Source organism: Chiloscyllium plagiosum, chromosome 3 (genome assembly GCF_004010195.1).
Source record: "Chiloscyllium plagiosum isolate BGI_BamShark_2017 chromosome 3, ASM401019v2, whole genome shotgun sequence".
NCBI lineage: Eukaryota > Metazoa > Chordata > Chondrichthyes > Orectolobiformes > Hemiscylliidae > Chiloscyllium > Chiloscyllium plagiosum.
This window is the reverse complement of record NC_057712.1, coordinates 112,668,822-112,688,679: the sequence shown is the minus strand read 5'-3', so window position 1 is coordinate 112,688,679 and position 19,858 is coordinate 112,668,822. Positions and strand designations below refer to the sequence as shown.

General features: G+C 41.1%; 1 protein-coding gene across 1 annotated transcript in view; it reads left to right on the top strand.

Annotated features, from left to right (window-relative positions):
- The window catches only part of ak9 (adenylate kinase 9), a 269,716-nt gene that overhangs the window by 124,024 nt on the left and 125,834 nt on the right, over positions 1-19,858 (top strand). Inside the window, exons 16-18 of the mRNA XM_043675331.1 lie at positions 1,624-1,778; positions 5,570-5,726; positions 17,185-17,287. Coding sequence (XP_043531266.1) covers positions 1,624-1,778; positions 5,570-5,726; positions 17,185-17,287 — 415 coding nt within the window. The remainder of the gene's footprint in view (positions 1-1,623; positions 1,779-5,569; positions 5,727-17,184; positions 17,288-19,858) is intronic.

Genomic DNA, 19,858 nt, shown 5'->3' with positions numbered 1-19,858 from the left:
ACTGAGGTCTTCCAGACAAGAAGTCAAGGATCCAATTACAGAGGGAGGTATTCAGGCCCAGCAGACTCAGCTTTCTAATCAGATGCTGAGGAATAATAGTGTTAAATGCAGAACTGAAGTCTATGAACAGTAATCTGAAGTAGGAATAGATCAAGAGCAACAATTTGACAGAGATCAGTGAAAGTTGAAAAATCAAATAATAGCCAGAAATACCAACAAAATGACTTAACAGAGAGTAAAAGTTCCAAGGCTTTGAAAGAAGAAGGATAAAAGACAGAAAGAGCAAATTTGATGAAGAATAAGATTAAAAGTAAAATCAGGTCAAGTATGTGAAAAATTAATAGTGATATCACATAAGATAGAAAACTGATGAGAAGGAAGTGTACAAGTGCACTGATACTGGAAGATTCATTGTGAATTAACAGTTGTTATCCCCAGTCCTAATATCACTGTATTATCTCTGCCAAATTGCCAGTAACAGACAAAGTGAACCCTCGCTGGCAACCCCTAATATTGGGTGTACTTACACCAGACGGATTGCAGCAATTCAAGCAGGCAGTTCAATATCACCTTACCAAGGGTAGTAAATACTGGCCGAGCCAATGGAGCCAATGAAGCCAGTGAATCCCATGAATGAATAATCTTTTAAAAAACTAAAGTGGTAAATAGGTAAAAGTAAAGTCACCATATCCCTCCTGAACCATGTGGCTGCTCTCTCATTAGAGAGAGGCAACTGTTGGTTTAACTTACGTGTCACCATGCCTCAGACAATGGGAGAGATTGAAAAGGAGAGTTCTTCATGATAACCTTAGTAGGTGTAAGAATTGAACACACAGTGTTGGCATCACTTTGCACCACAAAACAGCTATCCACCCAACTGAGTTTATGGACCAAAATCATCACCATTAATTACTTTATTCAGAAACGTTTATTAACTTCGCCGGTAAGTGGAAGTAATGCCTTCACTCCATGTTGTTAGCCTCTTTAAAAATTATTTCTTTCAAAAATGAATGATTTCAAAAAAAACTTGATGCACAGTGTGGCACAATAAAGAGCTAATTCATCATTGGTGAAGAAATGGACCTGGATTTGGGTGTTGGAACTACTTATAGGACCTATTAAAGTTTTGAGATCGGATGAATTGACTTTTTGTGGAATGTTGGGGATTGTTTTATGTTGAATATTGTTTATTGTTTTACGATGTTTTAGAGTGTCTCAGCAAATGTGATAGAATTTGTTACAGCTGTCAAACTGTGAGCAGAGTTTATGGAGCAAGTTATTGGATGCTGATTGGCATGAAGCCTCCTTTGTGAAATGGAAGATCTTAATTAAAATATTTATTGTTTCAATTTTGTAGTTACAAAGCATCAACCAGGCAAGATAATGCCTTAAGAAACAGTTGTTTAATTGTAATAACAGTGAGCGAACTCAGTTTGTTGGATATATATATAGTTGACTGAGTGTCCTGTTCATCTGTTCTGTACTTCAGTTACAAAGTATAATAAGGTACTGGCTGGAAAATAAAGTCAGACTGGAAAAACATTTTTCCTAATGTTAATTTTATTTAGAATTTATGTCAAGTTTGGTGTCTAAATTAATGATTAAATTGTTTTACTGTTTTAGAAGCTGTAAAACAACAATTGAAAATTCCAGAGGTGACTGAGGACCACCCAGATATAAAAGAAATTGTGAATAAGGCTGTTCAGAATGCAATGCAAGATGATTTCCAACTGCCAATGAATGACTACATGGATACATTGTTAAAATCTATTTCAGAGGTAAAAGAATATGTATTTGAGAGGTCCATTTATTTTGGTAAGTGTAGTGAGCATCTGAAAGAAATGAGTAGTGTAGTAATGCAAGAAAATGTTTCATGGACTGTGAAGTTCAGTCGGTTTCAAAAACAGGAATGAAGATAATGATGTACAAAAAACTAGCATTCATCTGTATGAACCTAGTGCTTTACCATATGTGCTCATTTAAATTATTATTCACAGCCATTGCTAAGTATGCTAAGTGAAGAGGTGGAAAATTTGAGAGGTCAGCACATGTTCAAGCAACATAACAACAGTATCACCTCCTAAAGGGAGGTATATTTTGATAAGGTTAAGATGACAAAGGCATCTCACTTCATTTAATCCTTAGTGAGATGCTGAGAGACTGTTTGGTCTATGGTAGTAATGCTCTGACCACACAAAAGAGCCTACTAGTTGAAGTGCAATTGGAGTTCAAACTGGCACTACAATTGACTTTGTCATTAAAATGTGACCAGTGGAGCATATGAGTTACAGCATATGCTGATTAAAGTGGATATCCTCAGCAGGCCAACAGAGTTTGGGGAACACCATTGAGTGAAGACAATTGTTAGCCTCACTCAGATCAAATTTTGAAAGAGGGACTCTAGATTAGCCCACAGCAAAATGCCAAAATAAAACTAAGCCTCGTCCAAACAGTAAAAATTTTCTTCAGGATCTGGGCTGGCAAGTCATTGTAGTTGCTACCAGTATGCAGACTTGAGCAACAAAAGAGACCCACGAGGCCTGAACTAAGAATGAGAACTTACAGACCAGTATCCAGGAGATTGCACACCTTGGAAAGTCCACCTACATCTGGCTTGGAACAGCTAAACCACTCAGCTTTAAGCAAAACAGAATTTATTTAAAGACTACAGTTTAAACATGAACAAAAGAAAACAGATTTTAGAATACCTTAACTGATTCAATACAGCAACTTAACTGGGGAGGTGTTCCAATTCCCATAACGTCCCCTAAACACGCTCCCTAGCAAAAGATAAATTCAAACACAGGTTCTTACAGCCAGGAAATATTTCAGAGAGAGAAGCCAGTCAAGAATCATCTGCTAAGAATGGAACCTTTTTGCACTGTAGCAGCTTCTGCTATAGCTACCAGCAGCTTCTCTGCTACAACTAAATCAAACTAGAAAAAAACCTGAACTGGGAGAACTGGCCACTCCCTTGCCATTGTTAAAGTAGATATTTCCAGACATGTCGGTACCTCTGCCTTTATGACCCCTTTTAAAAAAAAACTCAAGGACAAAATAAAGTGACAGTGTCATCATAGTATTCAAATTACTTGAAAAGTCTAGCATAAGAATAAAAGTTTCTTTTTCAAAAAGTACTCAAATTACTGTCCTTTTCGCTAAGTCTGTGTAGTCTCCAGACTACACCATGCCAAGTCTCCACACTACACCATGCTTCAAACTCGAGCTTTGCTTCCAGTCCACAAGGGCCTCGCCTCCCCTGCAGTGGCCTCTGATCCAGAAGTGACCTCCCTGTGACAGCATCCAGGCCAGGACTCACCCACGGGACTCACCTCCCTGTGACAGCCTCCAGACTGGGGCTCATCCATAGGACTTACCTCCCCACAATGGCCTCCAAGCTGGAACCCGCCTTCCCATGAAGGCCTCCAGGTCGGGATTCACCCTCGGGAATCACCTCACTGCAATGACCTCCAATTCCCACCCAGACTTGCCTTCCACATTGGCCTCCAGCCCTTGACTCACCTCCAGGAGTTGCCTCTCGCACTGGCCTGATCTCAAACTCGTCTCCTGCACTCACCTAGTCTCAGACCCGTCTTGGGACTTGCCAGTGACAGCCTCTGGTCTGGGAGTCGCCTCCTCCATTCCCTCTGCGTAAGTTTAGAAGTTAAACATTTGGAAGAAAAAAAAGTCTGCAGAAAGGAGAAGGAAAGAAAAGAAAGAAAAAAGGAAAAGCAACTGGCAAAGCAGAGGAGCTCTGGCTGCAGTGTCCAACTCTGCTGCCATCCTGCTCATAAAAGGAGAAGACTGTGCTGCCCATAGCTTTAGGTTGAATTCAGTGATGGGCTCGCATTCTAAGTACATACAGTTACAAGTTAGAACGTTGTCCAGGAGATCAGATGGCAAATGCTGATGCCTTGAGATGCAGATACACTGGTGGTATTGCCACTGGAAGAATCTGTTCTTGTTTTAAACATTCTGGACACCCTTCTGGTCACCACTGATAATATCAGATAGTAGACACAATAAAGATCCCGTCTTGACAAAATTAAAACAGCTCATGGTGATGGGGTAAAAAAAGGGCCATCACAACCAGAATTGAGACCTTTTTGCATCCAGCAAGACCACATCACAGTAGAAGACAGCATTTTATTATGGGAAGCATGAGTGCTTATCCAGAGTAAAGGGCGCTGCCAGATACTGTCTGAACTCCACCAGGGTCATTCCAGGGTGTACAAAATAAAAATGTTGACAAGACATTACATCTGGTGGCCAAGATTGGATGCAGACATATCTGCATTAATGGAGATAGTGTCCACAGTGCCAACAAGGGCAAACATTTCTGCCATCATTTCCCCTACTTTCGTGGGAATAGCCAGGTAAACCCTGGACTCCGTTACATGTCGACTATGCCAGCCCTTTGAGGCACTCAGCATTCTTAGTCATAATGGGCGCCCACTCAAAGTGTTTGGATGTGCATAAGAGTTCATTTGTCGAACATGGGACCAAGCTAGAAAAGTTGTGAGCATTTTTTGTAATACATGGCCTCCTTGTTATGTTGGTCACAGATAACGCGCCATCGTCTCCCAGTAAGGAATTCAAGTATTTCCCAACATTGAATGGCATTCGGCATATTAGGATAGTTCCATGCCACCCATTATCCAATGGTCTGGTGGAAAAGCACTCAAAACTTTGAAGGCAGCCTTAAAGAAACAGCCTACAGCTTCACTCGATATCAAACTGTCCCACTTTCTATTTGATTATCGAACTATCCCTCATACAACTACAGGGATAACTCCAGAAGAGTTGCTAAAGAAGTCTGCCCACCAGGTTAAATCTTCCAGGATCTTGGGGAGCCACGTGAAATGGCATCAGAACGCTAATGCCACTAAACAAGAGAGACAGTTTACTTCAAGGAATGGCCCTACATGAGAGGAGATAACGATATAAAAAGACTGGTTGGCTGGAGAGTGGGGAATAATAGGGTTGGTAATCTGGCTATCAAGTCTGGCTATCAAGAATAGACTGTCTGCATTTAGGTAATCACCATTGAAAGAGGCTGAGCCTGAGACTCCCTATTAGAGAAGCAATTTTACTTCCATTGTAAAATACAGAGGAGAATGAGACAGAAAATGGTTGTTACCAGACTTGGAGTGCATGGGGTCAGTATTTTGTTCTCTGAGAGGGCGACTTCAGTTTTGAAGCTTTTTCAAAAGGCAACAGCATACAGATGCCCATTCACTAAAGGTGAAACACACCTGCAAGTACTCATGCTATGTAAATATTAGGCATTAATTTAGAATGGGCAGTCCAAATCCTTGTTCCAAGCACTCATGGTACATCATACAGTATTACAAATCCATCCCACAAGTGGCTGTGGTGCACAAGCAATGTTTTGCCACCTGGGAAGATTGAAATGTTGGAAAACACAGCTAGCTTTTCCCAATGTCTTCTAATTCAGAGGCGAGAGCGCTACCACTAAGCCACAGCTGATAGTTATGGCTATAACAATGGAACTGACACATACAGTTACCTGACATGCACTGTTATTTGTAATTTACTTGTTTTGTAGATTTTGGAAGAACAGAAAGTGAAGAATCCTGATCATCTTGTGGCTGGGGGTTGGGTACTGGACAATTTCCCAGAAACATTGGATCAATGTAGAGTAATGGTAGAGCTAGGTTTTGCTCCTGATAATATATTCATGCTACATAATGCTGTAGATGATGGTAAGTAAACTAATTAACCAAGCTTATTTTTCTTTGGCAGAAAGGATAATATATATATATATATTAGTGTATATATATATATTAGCACATCTCCCATAATGTACACTAAAAACCCACCTCCCCCTGTCTCAGCTATTCCCCTTTATATATCCAGACATCAAGTAATTAATAGTAATTGCCTGTTTTCCTACTAACCTTAGTCACTTTTTCTGATCTTAGCACATTTCTATGAATTAGGTGTAATTGTCAGTGCCAAATCAGCTTGCAAAGAGACCACATTCCTTCCATCTCCCTACCACCACCCCCATGACAAAATCTATCACCCTGGGTCACCTGCTACACCATAAAAGAAGATGGGTATAGAAGAGCCTCAAAACTTGAGTTAAATTGTCAGGTCCAATAAATTGTATGGCTTTCTTGCTTGGTACAAAGGAGAGGTAACGTCTGCGGAGTACACCTCCTCTAAAAGGAGATTCACAGTCTACTATTCTTCTTTTAAGGTCTACCACATAACTTGCAATTGTTACTTTAGTTGGTAATAGGAGCATTGAGCAAGAGAGAAATTCTTTGAGTTGTGTCTATCTGCAGTATGTAGTGAAGAGCCATTTACCTTCAGCAGACTACAGCACAAGCTTGCGACATTCTTTTTGATTTTTGTATGCTAACGTTTGGTTTTCAGGGATCCCTTTTCAAACTCAATAACTCCTTCTTTAGGCTATCCAGTCAGAGTACGAATATTTTCTGTACAGGTAGTTCTGGGATAACGCATGTTTTGGCAGAGCAATTTGGCTATAACTTCGCTGAAGAATTAGGGAACGGCATTTTGGAGAACACTTATCTCCATTGGCAATAGCATGATTCCAGCAGGGATTGGTTTACGTGCTTCAGTCTGCACATGCGCCGATATGTGAGCTGAAATCTCAGTGCCATTCTGCACACGTGCTGACCTTCTTGCCATTCTGTGCATGCACTGATGTCTCTGTGCCATTCTGCATGTTCGCAGTGTTAGTGCTGGTCTTCAGGCTGTTCTGCACATGCACAATGTCAGCTGCCAAAGGAGCAGCTTTCTGTGACAGGTAGTGTACGGAGAGCAGCTTTCTTACATTTTTTTTAATGTACTGTGTTAAATTGACTTTTGTTAATAAATATGATTTCAACTTCCATTCAGGCTCAGCTATACTTTGCGTTAGACTTTTAGTGATTTTTGAGCATTTGTGAGTGATATTTATTGCTGGTCTGCTCCTAACCCCACTTTTCCCATTAGCCCCATTATTTCTATTAAGCGAGGCTTTGCTGGAATACAACTACTGTGTAATTGGAGAAACATATGTTAATATATGGCAGATTTGGTGTCACATAGAAAGTATCCATATCCTTAAAATCATCACTGCTCCATTAAACTTAGTGCCACAATACACAAGGGAAGTATCAATTTCCTGAATGCCACAGTATTTAAATTGGCACAGACAAAAGGAAATACAGAATAACCTCGATTATCCGAACGAGATAGGCAGGGAGTATTTTGTTCAGATAACTGATTGTTCGGATAACTGATCCAATGCCTCTCCTGTGAGACTTAGAGTTTTCTGAAGTTTCCTTTTTCCTCTCTCTGCTTGCCTTGCTCCCTGTCTCTGAGCAGACACACGTGTGTGTGTGTGTGTGTGTGTGTGTGTGTGTGTGTGTATATAAATATATAAAAGGGACTTACAGCCTTCTCTCCACCACTGCTTCACTTCAATGGGATTGACATAGCGAGCGCTTGCTGAGTCTGCTCCCCTTTCAGGAGACCAGGCAGCATCGCAGTAGGTCAGTAAACTCCCCACAACACCATGTGCTTTCAACTCTCCGTGTTTCAGCCAGCGGATGGAGTGAAGCGGTCAGATGCCTCTTATCTCTTCTCCCCAATGGGACTCCGGAACAAAATGAAGTCAATAGACAATAGGTGCAGTAGTTGGCATTCTGCCCTTCGAGCCTGCACCACCATTCAATATGATCATGGCTGATCATCCTTAATCAGTATCCTGTTCCTGCCTTATCTCCATAATCCTTGATTCCCCTATCCTTGAGAGCTCTATCCAACTCTTTCTTAAATGAATCCAGAGACTGGGCCTCCACTGCCCTCTGGGGCAGAGCATTCCACACAGCCACCACTCTCTGGGTGAAGAAGTTTCTCCTCATCTCTGTCCTAAATGGTCTACCCCATATTTTTAAGCTGTGTCCTCTGGTTCGGCACTCACCCATCAGCGGAAACATATTTCCTGCCTCCAGATTGTCCAATCCTTTAGGAGAAAGTGAGGTCTCAATCAGATCCCCGCTCCGTCTTCTAAACTCAAGGATATACAAGCCCAGTCGCTCCAGTCTTTCAATGTAAGGTAATCCCGCCATTCCAGGAATTGACCTCATGAACCTACGCTGCACTCCCTCAATAGCCAGAATGTCTCTCCTCAAATTTGGAGACCAGAACTGCACACAGTACTCCAGGTGTGGTCTCACCAGGGCCCTGTACAGCTGCAGAAGGACCTCTTTGCTTCTATACTCAATCCCTCTTGTTATGAAGGCCAGCATGCTATTAGCCTTCTTCACTACCTGATGTACCTGCATGCTTGCCTTCATTGACTGGTGTACAAGAACACCCAGATCTCTTTGTACCGCCCCTTTACCTAAATTGATTCTATTTAGGTAGTAATCTGCCTTCCTGTTCAAATGGAGTCGTTTATCACTACTCTTTGTTTCCTATCAGCCAACCAACTTTCAATCCAAGTTAGTACTTTGCCCCCAATACCATGCGCCCTAATTTTGCTCACTAACCTCCTATGTGGGACTTTATCAAAAGCTTTCTGAAAGTCCAGGTACACAACATCTACTGGATCTCCCTCGTCCATCTTTAGAGTTACATCCTCAAAAAATTAATGGAATGGAGACTGCAGCCGGACTGGACACCAACAGCAAGACTGCTGCTGTCTTTGGGAGATGAGTCTCAAAATAGCAACTTCAAAGGCACTGTCAAGAACATGGAAAATACAAACCGAGCAAAGGAATTCCAGTCTCTGGTGGTTTTTTTCCATTTGTTTGCTACTCAGAGGCATGTGTTGGCATGATGTGAATCAAATTGAGATTTATGCAAAACCCATCTTCTTCTTTCCTCAGAGCAAGCTGACAGTTTTCACATCTGCCAGTTGCAAAGTTAGAGGACTGCTGCAAAGACATCTGTTGTATTTTTAATTATTCCTGAAAAATTCGGATAAAGAAAGATAACAGTTAACTTTTAGTGTTCTTGTGAATGCAGGACTGTTATTTCAAAAACTCAGATGGGAAGCCTTTGCAATGATCTGGTGTATTCTATAGTTGAGCTCTGAATTTTCCCAGATTGTCATTCTTTCTGTCTTCGTTTGAAGAGAGAGAGAGTGTGAGTGAGAGACAGAGAGGTCAGTCATTTGGAGACGGTGCCTGGGCTCCCATCGAAGTCCAGGACTGTTCTTGGCAGCATTTCAGTAAGCCGAGTTCATTTTTAATCATTGTAAACAAAAGACGTGATTGCCGCACTAGTGTCGGTAACACCTCTTTGATGTAATGTTTTTACGAAACCTTGAGATCTTGTTTGGATAATCCAAAATTCGGATAATTGATGTTTGAATAACATCTTTGCAAACAATCCTTCTCACTAAAAACACTTTCTGTGGATTTCTGCTGCATGTTTCTAACACAGCCACTGCACTTGAAGTCATTCATAGTATGTGTACTTTGAGCCCTAATTTATAAAATGGTGATGTTTGTAACCTGCTGGTCTCTGCATGTCTAAACATTTAAAAGAGTTATTTGTATAGAATAACATCTTCAGTGGGCCTTCGCCCAGAGGCCCACTGAAGACATTAGCTAGTAGGGTGACGAAATGTCTGGAAATGAAGCTTCCAGCTCAGTGAGCAAACCTACATCCAGGACCTCAACCTGAGCTACAAATCTTCTCAAAACTCACCAAAGGATAGAAATCGTGTCATCCTGGCTTTCACCAATGGAGATCAGAATTTGTAATATGCCTGCGCACAATCACCTCATATGCATGGTTCCACCATCTAGCTCTGCAAGTCCTGGGATACTATCTTCTTGTCACTGCAGCTGTCTCTGATTCAGTAGATGAACCTGTTACCATCTTCGTAGCAACTTATAACTCTTTAAAAAAAACAGATTTCCAGTTACTCTCTCGACATTTTGTTATCACCCTGTTCAGAGATACTATTACACACCTCTGGAGCAGATCAGACTTGAACCTGGGCCTCCTGGCTCAGAGGTAAGGACACTACCACTGCACCACAAGAGCCTTCATTTCATTTACTATCTAAAAGAATAGCATGATACAATTTCACGTTGTAAATCTTTCCCTGAATAAAAGCACTTAATTATCACACCTCGGATTCTCCACAGAACTGCTCTCTTTTTAGGAAACAGCCCACATTTGCTTCCACCTTTCAGTAGCTTCCCATATTTTTGCTTTGCCAAACAGTAGCTTCGAGTGACTGTGTCCAGTTGCTTTCCTCAATATTCAGAGAGTCCCCTATATCCATCTTCAACAGTAAAGCCTTTTCTAGTTTTTATTCTTGCCTTAACCATGCCAATCCACTGGAATCTTGAGATGGCTGCAGAATGTGTTTCTTCAACTAGAGTCTGTCTTCCTCCTCTCTCCAATTGTGGTAGCAAAAAAAGTCAAGCGATACCTTCTTCCAGCTGATCACACAGCTAATTCTTTTGATTTGTAATATTCAGCAATTTGTAAGAAAGCCTGTAACACTTATCTCTAACATGGCTTCCTCTGTCCTCTTTTCTCTGGCTATATTCAATTAGAAATGCTAATTAACTATCCTGAACCTCAACTCCCTCTTTCACCTTAAAAGTAAACAGATAACTTACAGCCCAACTGTTTACACCCAGATTCAGTATAAACTCAGAGGCTGCTGCCATTGTCTTCAAGCATAAATATCTTGCATCTTTCAATGAAGCAACCTTCCTTGGATTTCTAACAAAGCACCCAGGCTTTCTGTCATATAGACTGTGGGACAGGTTATATGAGCCCTTCATTTACCCACAATTTAAAGTTTCATTCCCAAAATAAAGGTAAGGGTAAAGTCACCATTGTCCAATAATGCTACTCCGTCTGATGAGACTGGTGGTGGTTTAACCTGAGAGTCACCACACCTCAAGCAAGAGGAGAGTCCTTCATTGTAACATTAGCTCGTGCAGGATTTTAACCCATGCTTTTGGCATCACTCTGCATTATAAGCTAGCCATCTAACTAACTGAGGTAACTAATCTCCAGTCTCAAAATTTAATAATCTTCTAAACCTTATACTTATAACAAGTCCACTGACATCCTCCTGGAGCTATGTTATACAGTGAGCCTGCTCTTAAAGGCAGTCAGTCCTTCTGAAAGAAAAGCTGCACTGAAATATTTTGCAGCAACTTAGGCAACAACAAATTGTAACAGGGCAGAGGAAGAATAACAGATGCAGTATTCATAAAATCATACATTACAAAAAAGGCTTTTTGGCCCATCAAGTCTGTACTGCCAAAAATACATAATGTCCCACTTTACTCCAATAGGCCCTTGTCCCTGCATGTTATGACCCATCAAGTATACATCCAAATACTTTTTAACGGTTGTATGGTTTCCCACTTCAACTATCCTCACAGCCCATGCATTCCAGATTCCCAACATCCTTTGGGTGAAAAAGATTTACCCAAATGCCCTCTGAACCTCCTGCCTTTAAAATTATGGTTCCTCACTATTGACCCTACAACTGCGAGGAGCAACTGCTTTCTGTCTCACCTATCCGTGCCCTTCATGACATTACACACCTTTATCAAACTCCCCCACCAATCTTTTTGTTCCAAAGAAAATAGCCCAAGATGATCCAGCTTGGATGATCCCTTCATAGCTGAAATGCTCTGAAGCAGGCAACATCCTAGTGAGTCTCCTCTGCAATGCCTCCAGTGCAATCACATCCTTACTAGAGTGAGGCAACCAGACCTGAACTCAATGCTCCAGCTGTAGAGGCCTAGAATCATAGAGATGTACAGCACGGAAACAGACTCTTTGGTCCAACTCATCCATGCCAATCAGATATCCTATATTCATCTAGTTCTGTCAGCCAGCATTTGGCTTATATCCCTCTAAACCCTTCCCATTTGGACACTGATCCTTTTAAATGGTGTAATTGTACCCACCTCCACCACCACCTCTAGCAGCTTTTTTGATACCCACATCACCCTCTACGTGAAAACATTGCCCTTTAGGTCCCTTTTAAATATTTTCCCTCACACCTTAAACCTATGCCCTCAAGTTTTGGACTCCACCACCCTCGGGAAAGTACCTTGGCTCTTCACCCTGTCTATGCCCTATGACTTCTATAAGTTCAACCCTCAGCTTCTAATTTCCAGGAAAAATAGCCTGAGCCTATTCATCCTCTCCCTATAGCCGAAACCCTCCCAAGCCTAACCAAAGTTCTGTACAGCTCCAACACAACCTCCCTGCTCTTAAAGTCTGTGTCTCGACTGAAGGCAAGCATCCTGTATGCCAATTCAACCGGTCCTGACACTTTTAGGGATCTGTGGACAAACACCCCAAGATCGCTGTGAGTTTCCTAGTGTCTTGCCATTCATTGAATACTCCCTTATCTTGTTGCTTCTCCCAAAATGCATCGCCTCACGTTTGTCAAGATTAAATTTCATCTGCCACTGATATCTTCCTGTAAACTAACAGCATCCTCCTCACTGTACACCACCTGGCCAATCTTTGTGTTATCTGCAAATTTACTTCTCATTCCTCATCTACATCATTTATGAATACAGTAGCGCCTCGACATACGAACGACACCGTTCACGAACAAATCGGTTCACGAACAGGATTGTACGTAAAATTTTGCTTCAACATACGTACAAAATTCAAAGTACGACCGAAGGTACGAGCGCAAAAAAGCTTATGTGCAACGACGTGATTTAATTGTTCTGCTTTTCTATGCGCTTGTTGAACGCAAAAGCTCTCTGGCCCCGCGTGATCTCATTCAGTTCGTCTTTGGCGCGTGCACATTTCGTCTTTGGAGCGTGCACAGTTCGCCTTTGGGGCGTGCGCAGTTCGTCTTTGGAGCGTGCGCTGTGAACGCTATCTGAACAATGGGAAAAATTGATTCAGTTCGCGAACTTTTTGGTTTGCGAACCGGGTCCCGGAACGGATTAAGTTCATAAGTCAAGGCGCTACCGTATCACAAACTGTAAGGGATCAGTACCGATCCCTATGGTACACCACTGCATGCTGGGCTCCAGTCACACAAACAATCTTCTAACACTACCCTCTGTTTCCTGTTACTAACCAGTTTTGGATACACCTTGCTAGGTCATCCTGGATGCCATGAGCTTTTACCTTCATCACTTTCCCGTGTGGGACTTTGTCCAAGGCCTTACTGAAATTTAAATAAATTACATCAACTGCCCTACCCTCATCCAAACACTTGATCACTTCCTCAAAACAATTCCAGTAGATTTGTTAGATTTGATCTTCCCCTGACAAAGCCATGCTGACTATCCCTGATCAAACCTAGACTCAGTAAATGGAGATTCATCTTTCCTTTGCTATTTTCTCCAATAGTTCCATACCAGTGATATTAGACTCACTGGTTTATAGTTCTCTGGTCCACTTCTTGTTTTAAGGTGGTACTGCATTAGCTCTCTTCCGGTCCTCTGGCATCTCCCCTGTGGCCAGAGACGATTTTAAAATTTGGGCCAGGACCCTTGTAATTCTTTCCCTATCTCCCATAACAATCTGGATACTATTCATCTGGACTGGGGATTGTCTAGATGATTCCTTTGTTGGAGGAGAACCTTGAAGTAAGGGACAGAAGACTGAAGTAAGGAATCGCCTCAAAAGTAAATGGGGACAAGTAGCCAGAAAGATTGATTCCTGGACTCTGGATCCAAGGATCTGGCATCAGTTCCACAAAGTTTCTATGACCTCACATAGTAATCAGTCACACAGATGCACCTTCACGTAACATTTTGTACACTGCACACGACTAACCTCTCATGCTACTCAATGCACCACATCTGTTCGTCACCCAGTTCCAACTATTAAGGACTCACATCTGTTCTGCAGATCCTCCACCTCACCTTCACACATATTTCTAGTCTCAGACCCACCCATCGCCAACTTTACATTCACAGTGCAATACCATCACTGACATTCTGAACTCTCTCTTGCAAGACAAGATGGCACACAATTTTAGGGAGCAAGGGAAAACTAGCAGAGGACCCTTGGATTTAGCCAGGGTAAAACTGAGCAAACGATTAACTGCAAAAACTGTAATAAAGTAGTGGGTGATTTTAAAAGAGAATGTTCAGTTACAGATGAATACATTCTAACAGAAATGAAAGGTAAGGGCAAAGCTAGAACTTTTCAGATGATGTCAGAAACTGATAGAGATACGGTGTAGAACTAGTCCCTTTTGTAGCCTTTGCTCCATCTCCCTAACCTGGATCATGTTCAAAGGCACTGGTATTGCTGACCCTTCCCCAATTATTATTTGTTACATATTCCCCTGTTCCCTCTAAGAGGATGCAGCAACAATCACTCAAAAATACAGAAACACCAATAATTTCTGCATCTGACATTTTACATTTCTGCTCAAATAAAAGCAAAATACTGCAGATGCTGAAAATCTGAAACTAACAGAGAATGCTGGAGGAATGCAGAGTCAAGATTAGAGTGGTGCTGGAAAAGCATGTCCGGTAGCATCCGAGGAGCAGGAAAATTGACATTTCAGCTCTTCATCAGGAATGAGAATGGGAGCCTCCGGGGTGGAGAGATAAATGGGAGGGCGGGCGAGGCCGAGGAGAAGGTAGCTAAGAGTGCAATAAATGGATGGAGGTGGGGATGAAGGTGATAGGTCGGAGAGGAGGGTGGAGCGGATAGGTGGGAAGGAAGATTGGCAGGTAGGACAGGTCATGAGGATGGTGCTGAGCTGGCAGTATGGAACTGGGGTAAGGTGGGCAGAGGGGAAATGAGGAAACTGGTGAAGTCCACACTGATGACCTGGGGTTGAAGTGTTCCGAGGCGGAAGATGAGGCATTCTTCCTCCAGGTGTCAGGTGGTGGGGGAGTGGCAGTGGAGGTCCACACCTTCCAATCCACCAACCTCCGCATAAACCACATCATCTCCTGACATTCCCGCCACCCACAAATGGACCCCACCACCAGGAATATATTTCCCTCCCCACCCCATCCGCTTTCCGCAAAGACCATTCCCTCCCTTACATTGGAAAGACTGGACGCCTTTTCGCAGAGCACTTTAGGGACCATCTCTGGGACACCCCCCAAATCAACCCCACTGCCCCGTGGCCAAACATTTCAACTCCCCCTCCCACTCTGCCGAGGACATGCAGGTCCTGGGCCTCCTCCACCGCTGCTCCCTCACCGCCTGGCGCCTGGATGAAGAACGCCTCATCTTCTGCCTCAGAACACTTCAACCCCAGGACTTCAGTGTGGACTTCACCAGTTTCCTCATTTCCCCCTTCCCGCCTTACCCCAGTTCCATACTGCCAGCTCAGCACTATCCTCATGACCTGTCCTACCTGCCAATCTTCCTTCCTACCTATCTGCTCCACCCTCCTCTCCGACCTATCACCTTCATCCCCACCTCCATCCACCTATCCCACTCTTAGCTACCTTCTCCTCGGCCCCCTCCACCCTCTCATTTATCTCTCCACCCTGGAGGCTCCCAGCCTCATTCCTGATGCAGGGCTTTAGTCCGAAACGTCAATTTTCCTGCTCCTCGGATGCTGCCCGACCTGCTGTGCTTTTCCAGCACCACTCTAATCTTGAGTCTCATCTCCATTTGCATCTGCAGTCCTCACCTTTGCCTAGCTGGAGGGATGCAGCAGATCTGACAGCAGCCATGTAGAGAGAACCAGAGTATGACTTCTTCAGAACTAAATAAAAATCACACTGAACTAAATTTATTTATTATTATGATGTTTTCCCTTTTTTGTTGATTTATTAGAGATACCATTTGCTAAAACCTGAGGAAAAACGTTTAGAATTTGCACAATATAGCAGCTCATTATATTTAGGTAATGTATTAGCATAGATTGAGGATTAGTTAACACTATGCCAAATAGAGAGTCAGGATTAATGAGCCTTGTTCAAGTTGGAAAGACATAACTAGTGGAGTGTCACAAAGATAGGTCGTGTTGCCCCTGTTATTCACTATCTATATTACTGACTTGCAGGAGGGCAAGTGTAATGTATCCACATTTGCTGATGGATCAAAAAGAAGTGAGATGGCATGTTGTGATGAGGACAAAATGAATCTGCAAAGGAATATAGTTAGGTTGAGTGAGTGCATGAAACCCTGGCAAATAGAGTTTAATGTGGGAAAATGTGAGGTCATGCACTTTGGTAGGAAGAGTCAGAAAGAAGGCTATTATCTAAAAGAAGAGAGACTCCAAAAAAAAAGTGCAGAGCAGAGGAGGTCTTGGTGTTCTTGTTTATAAAACACAAACAGTTAGCATGCAAGGTGCAGCACGTAGTTAAGAAAGTAAATTGAATTTTGGCTTTAATTGATAGGGGTTTAAAAATGGGGAAGTCTTTTAAAACTGGGAATAGTATTGGCGAGGCTGTACTTTGAGTACTGTGTATAGTTTTGATCCTGATATTTATAAAAGGATATACTGGCTTTAGAGGCTCTTTCAAGCTATTTACCAGGCTGTTTCATTGGATGGAGGGGTTACCATGTCAAAAATGGTAAGAGATTAGGTCTTTATTCATTTGTTTACATTTAAAAATCACACAACACCAATAAAACCTGTTGGACTATAACCTGGTGTTGTGTGATTTTTAACTTTGTACACCCCAGTCCAACACCGACATCTCCAAATCATTTATTCATTTGAATTTTGAAAATCGAGGGGTGATCTTATTGAAACATACAAGATTCTGAAAGAGTTTGAAAAAGTAGTTCTGAGAAAATATTTCCATTAGTGGGGTAATCTTGAACTAGGAGACAGTTACAGAATAAGGGGACACTCATTTAAAACTGAGATAGAGTCGTAGAGTCATATGTGTAGGAATTTCTTTGCCGAGGGTAATGAATGTCTAGATTTGTCTACCTCAGAGAGTTGTGGAGCCTAAACTACTGTAAGTATTTGAAGAGGAGGTAGGTAGAATTTTGAATTGTCAGGGAGTTGATAACTATGCTGAGCTTGCACAAAAGAGGAGCTGAGGCCTGGGGCAGATCAGCCTTGATTTTGGCAGGGCAGGCTTGAGGGGCCGAATAGCACACTCCTGTTCCTTTTTCTTACATTCTTATGCTTCACTCTTCTGTTTCTCTGATGTTATCAGATATAGCATGATAGATTGATGATTGGTTCAAGTGGCTTTAATAAAATTCTTATTTTTCACATACATCTTAATCCATCAGGAAAATTCTTGCTGAATAGATTGTATAATTTAAATAAAGATCTGATTGAAATCAAGATGATCCATAGACTGAAAGAGGCAGAAGAGAAAAATAAACGTGACAGGTAAGGAGCTGAGTTTATAGTTATGATTATTCCCATCACTGCTTTTCTCTTGTGTGATTTGACTTGTTTATGCCTTTGTGTTTTTCTTTGTGTTTATTTTTCTATTTTCTCCACATGAGGTAGAAAGGACAGTTTGAATGTAAATAGCAAGGAAGATAGGCATATCCTCCCAATTCTGCTATCAGCTTTATAAATCTTTTTGGAACCTTGTCCTTTGCCTGAATATCCTTTGCATAATATGAAGACCAAAACTGCTCACAGAACTGTTAAGTGTAATATATATAAATTTATAATAAATTTATAGTAAAATAACACCTCACTTGATATTTCTATACCTTGGGAAATGAACTCTAGACCATCTTTTCCTTTTCTTAAAAATAAATTTAACCTTTGATCCACATTTTCTAGTAAGATGCAAGTTGAATTCTATCAATTTCAGTCATATCTTCTGCTGTGGGCATATATTTCTTCCTTTATAAACATTGTCAATATTTAGACATGAAAAAATATTATTGCAAGAAACTAAGTACATTTGTGATTAATTCCCCCAAATTTTGTCTTTTAACAGGTTTTTGCTGGATTGTTTATTGAAATTGTTATATCTTTCTTAATTCACCATTGTTAACATACTCCACAGAAAATCAAAACCTTTTGGTTTGAAAAATAGTTAAATTAACACCTACCATGATCTCAGGATATCCTAAGCACTTGAATGCCAGTTAATGAATTTTGAACTATAGTTGCTTTTATTTTGTTTGTTTATGACATATATATGGGTGTCACTGACTAGGCCAGCATTTATTTCCCAGAGGTATGGTCTTGGAGAAGATGGTGCTGAACTGTTTGTTTTTAATCACCACAGTCCTTGGAGTTTGGGGGCGCCTACAGTGCTGTTAGGAAGGGACTTTCAGGATTTTGACCTATCAACAGTAAAGGGTATAGTTCCAAGTCAGAATGCTCAGTGACTTACAGAGAAAATTGCAGCTTGTGGTGTTCACTTGTAACTGTTTCTGTTGTCCTTCTATATGGTAATTTTAAGGTAGAGAAAGACAACAATGCAGCAACGTCCAAAAAACAATAATTAAGTAAATGACCAGATAATCTGCTCAAGTGAAGTTGGATGGAAATATGTTAGTCGGGATATAATAGGGTTCTTTGCTGTTATTTTAGCAATGTTCATATGCTCTTCTATGTTGGAGAAAGCGGTTGGAGTCTTATCTGAAAGATAGCACCTGTCATAATGCTTAGCTCCTTCAGTATCAGGTTGGGGCACCAGACTAGGTTATATATTCAAGTGTTCATTTCAGGGTTTGAACCACAAGCTTCTTATACTTGGACAACATTCTTCTGCTGCTACAGAGCCATGGCTGGAATTTGAGAGGGCTAAAATGTTTAACTGAATATCATGTCAGATAGTTGGGCTAAGAAGGTCTAAGACATGCTGTATTTAGTTACTTTTGATGTTCACAGGGGATCCCTGCCTCAAGCACTTTTTCAAGGTCATGGGCAGAGCTTGACAAAAGAGTCTGGGGGCACAGGACGCACCCTTAAGCGTACGACCGGGAAGTGACACTACTATCTGAATTTCAGGCTGAAAGTATTTTGGTGTTACTATGTCTCTAGACAATATCACCATTTTTCCTTCCATGTACCAAGATCCCTCTTAGACTGATTTTTGAATTCTTCCCATATTGTTAATTGTTGAATATTTCTTGTTCATTTTCTTTAGCTTTACACTGATAATAAATTGAATACTTCATTCTTCATTTTCACTTTAAGAATCAGAGCATATTGGAGCACAAACATAGATGTTAATTGGCACATCATTCATGCACCAAAATAATTATCCATTTAGCTCCATTCTCCAGGCTTCAAAATAATTATTTTTTTTGAATATTTGTCTATTTCCATTTTAAAACTGTTCTAGATCCTGCTTATTTCACCAATCCTGTTCCATGTTTGCAACATCTCTTGCTTTTATTCTTTTCTCTCCATTTTCCTTCTATAAAGGTCACATTTGTGCTTTTTAGCTTGTTCACCAAACACTGAATTTACTTCATCAAAACACTTTATAGGTGTAAGATCCTATAGTAAATATTTTGTAAGGAAAATAGTCTGGGTTTCTTTGGTCTCTTTTTGCAATTAAACTTTCTTGTCCAGACTATATTTTTCTGCATCTTACTTCTCCAGTTTTGGAAATATGTGTTTCTGCTCCTCCAGTTCTTTTAATGTGTTTTTCATTTTACTTGTGTTTTCTATTATAGTTTATTATCTACGTGTAACAGATTTTCTTGCATGTACTTACCCTTGTACTTAAATCTTCTTTGGCCCAGTAAGTTTCTTCTTAGGTTTTTCTCAGCTCTGATTCAAATTGTCTAAATGAAGTTCTCAGAACAATATAAGTAAGTCAGAAAAATACCATAATGATTAGGGACACTTTCTCCAGAGAAATTATCACCAAATTTCAGCAAGGAGCAACAAGCCTTTAACTATTGTAAACTTAAATTACACCACTGTCTATTATTTAGAATTATATTTGCAATTGTAAATTATTGGATAGTTTATATTTTA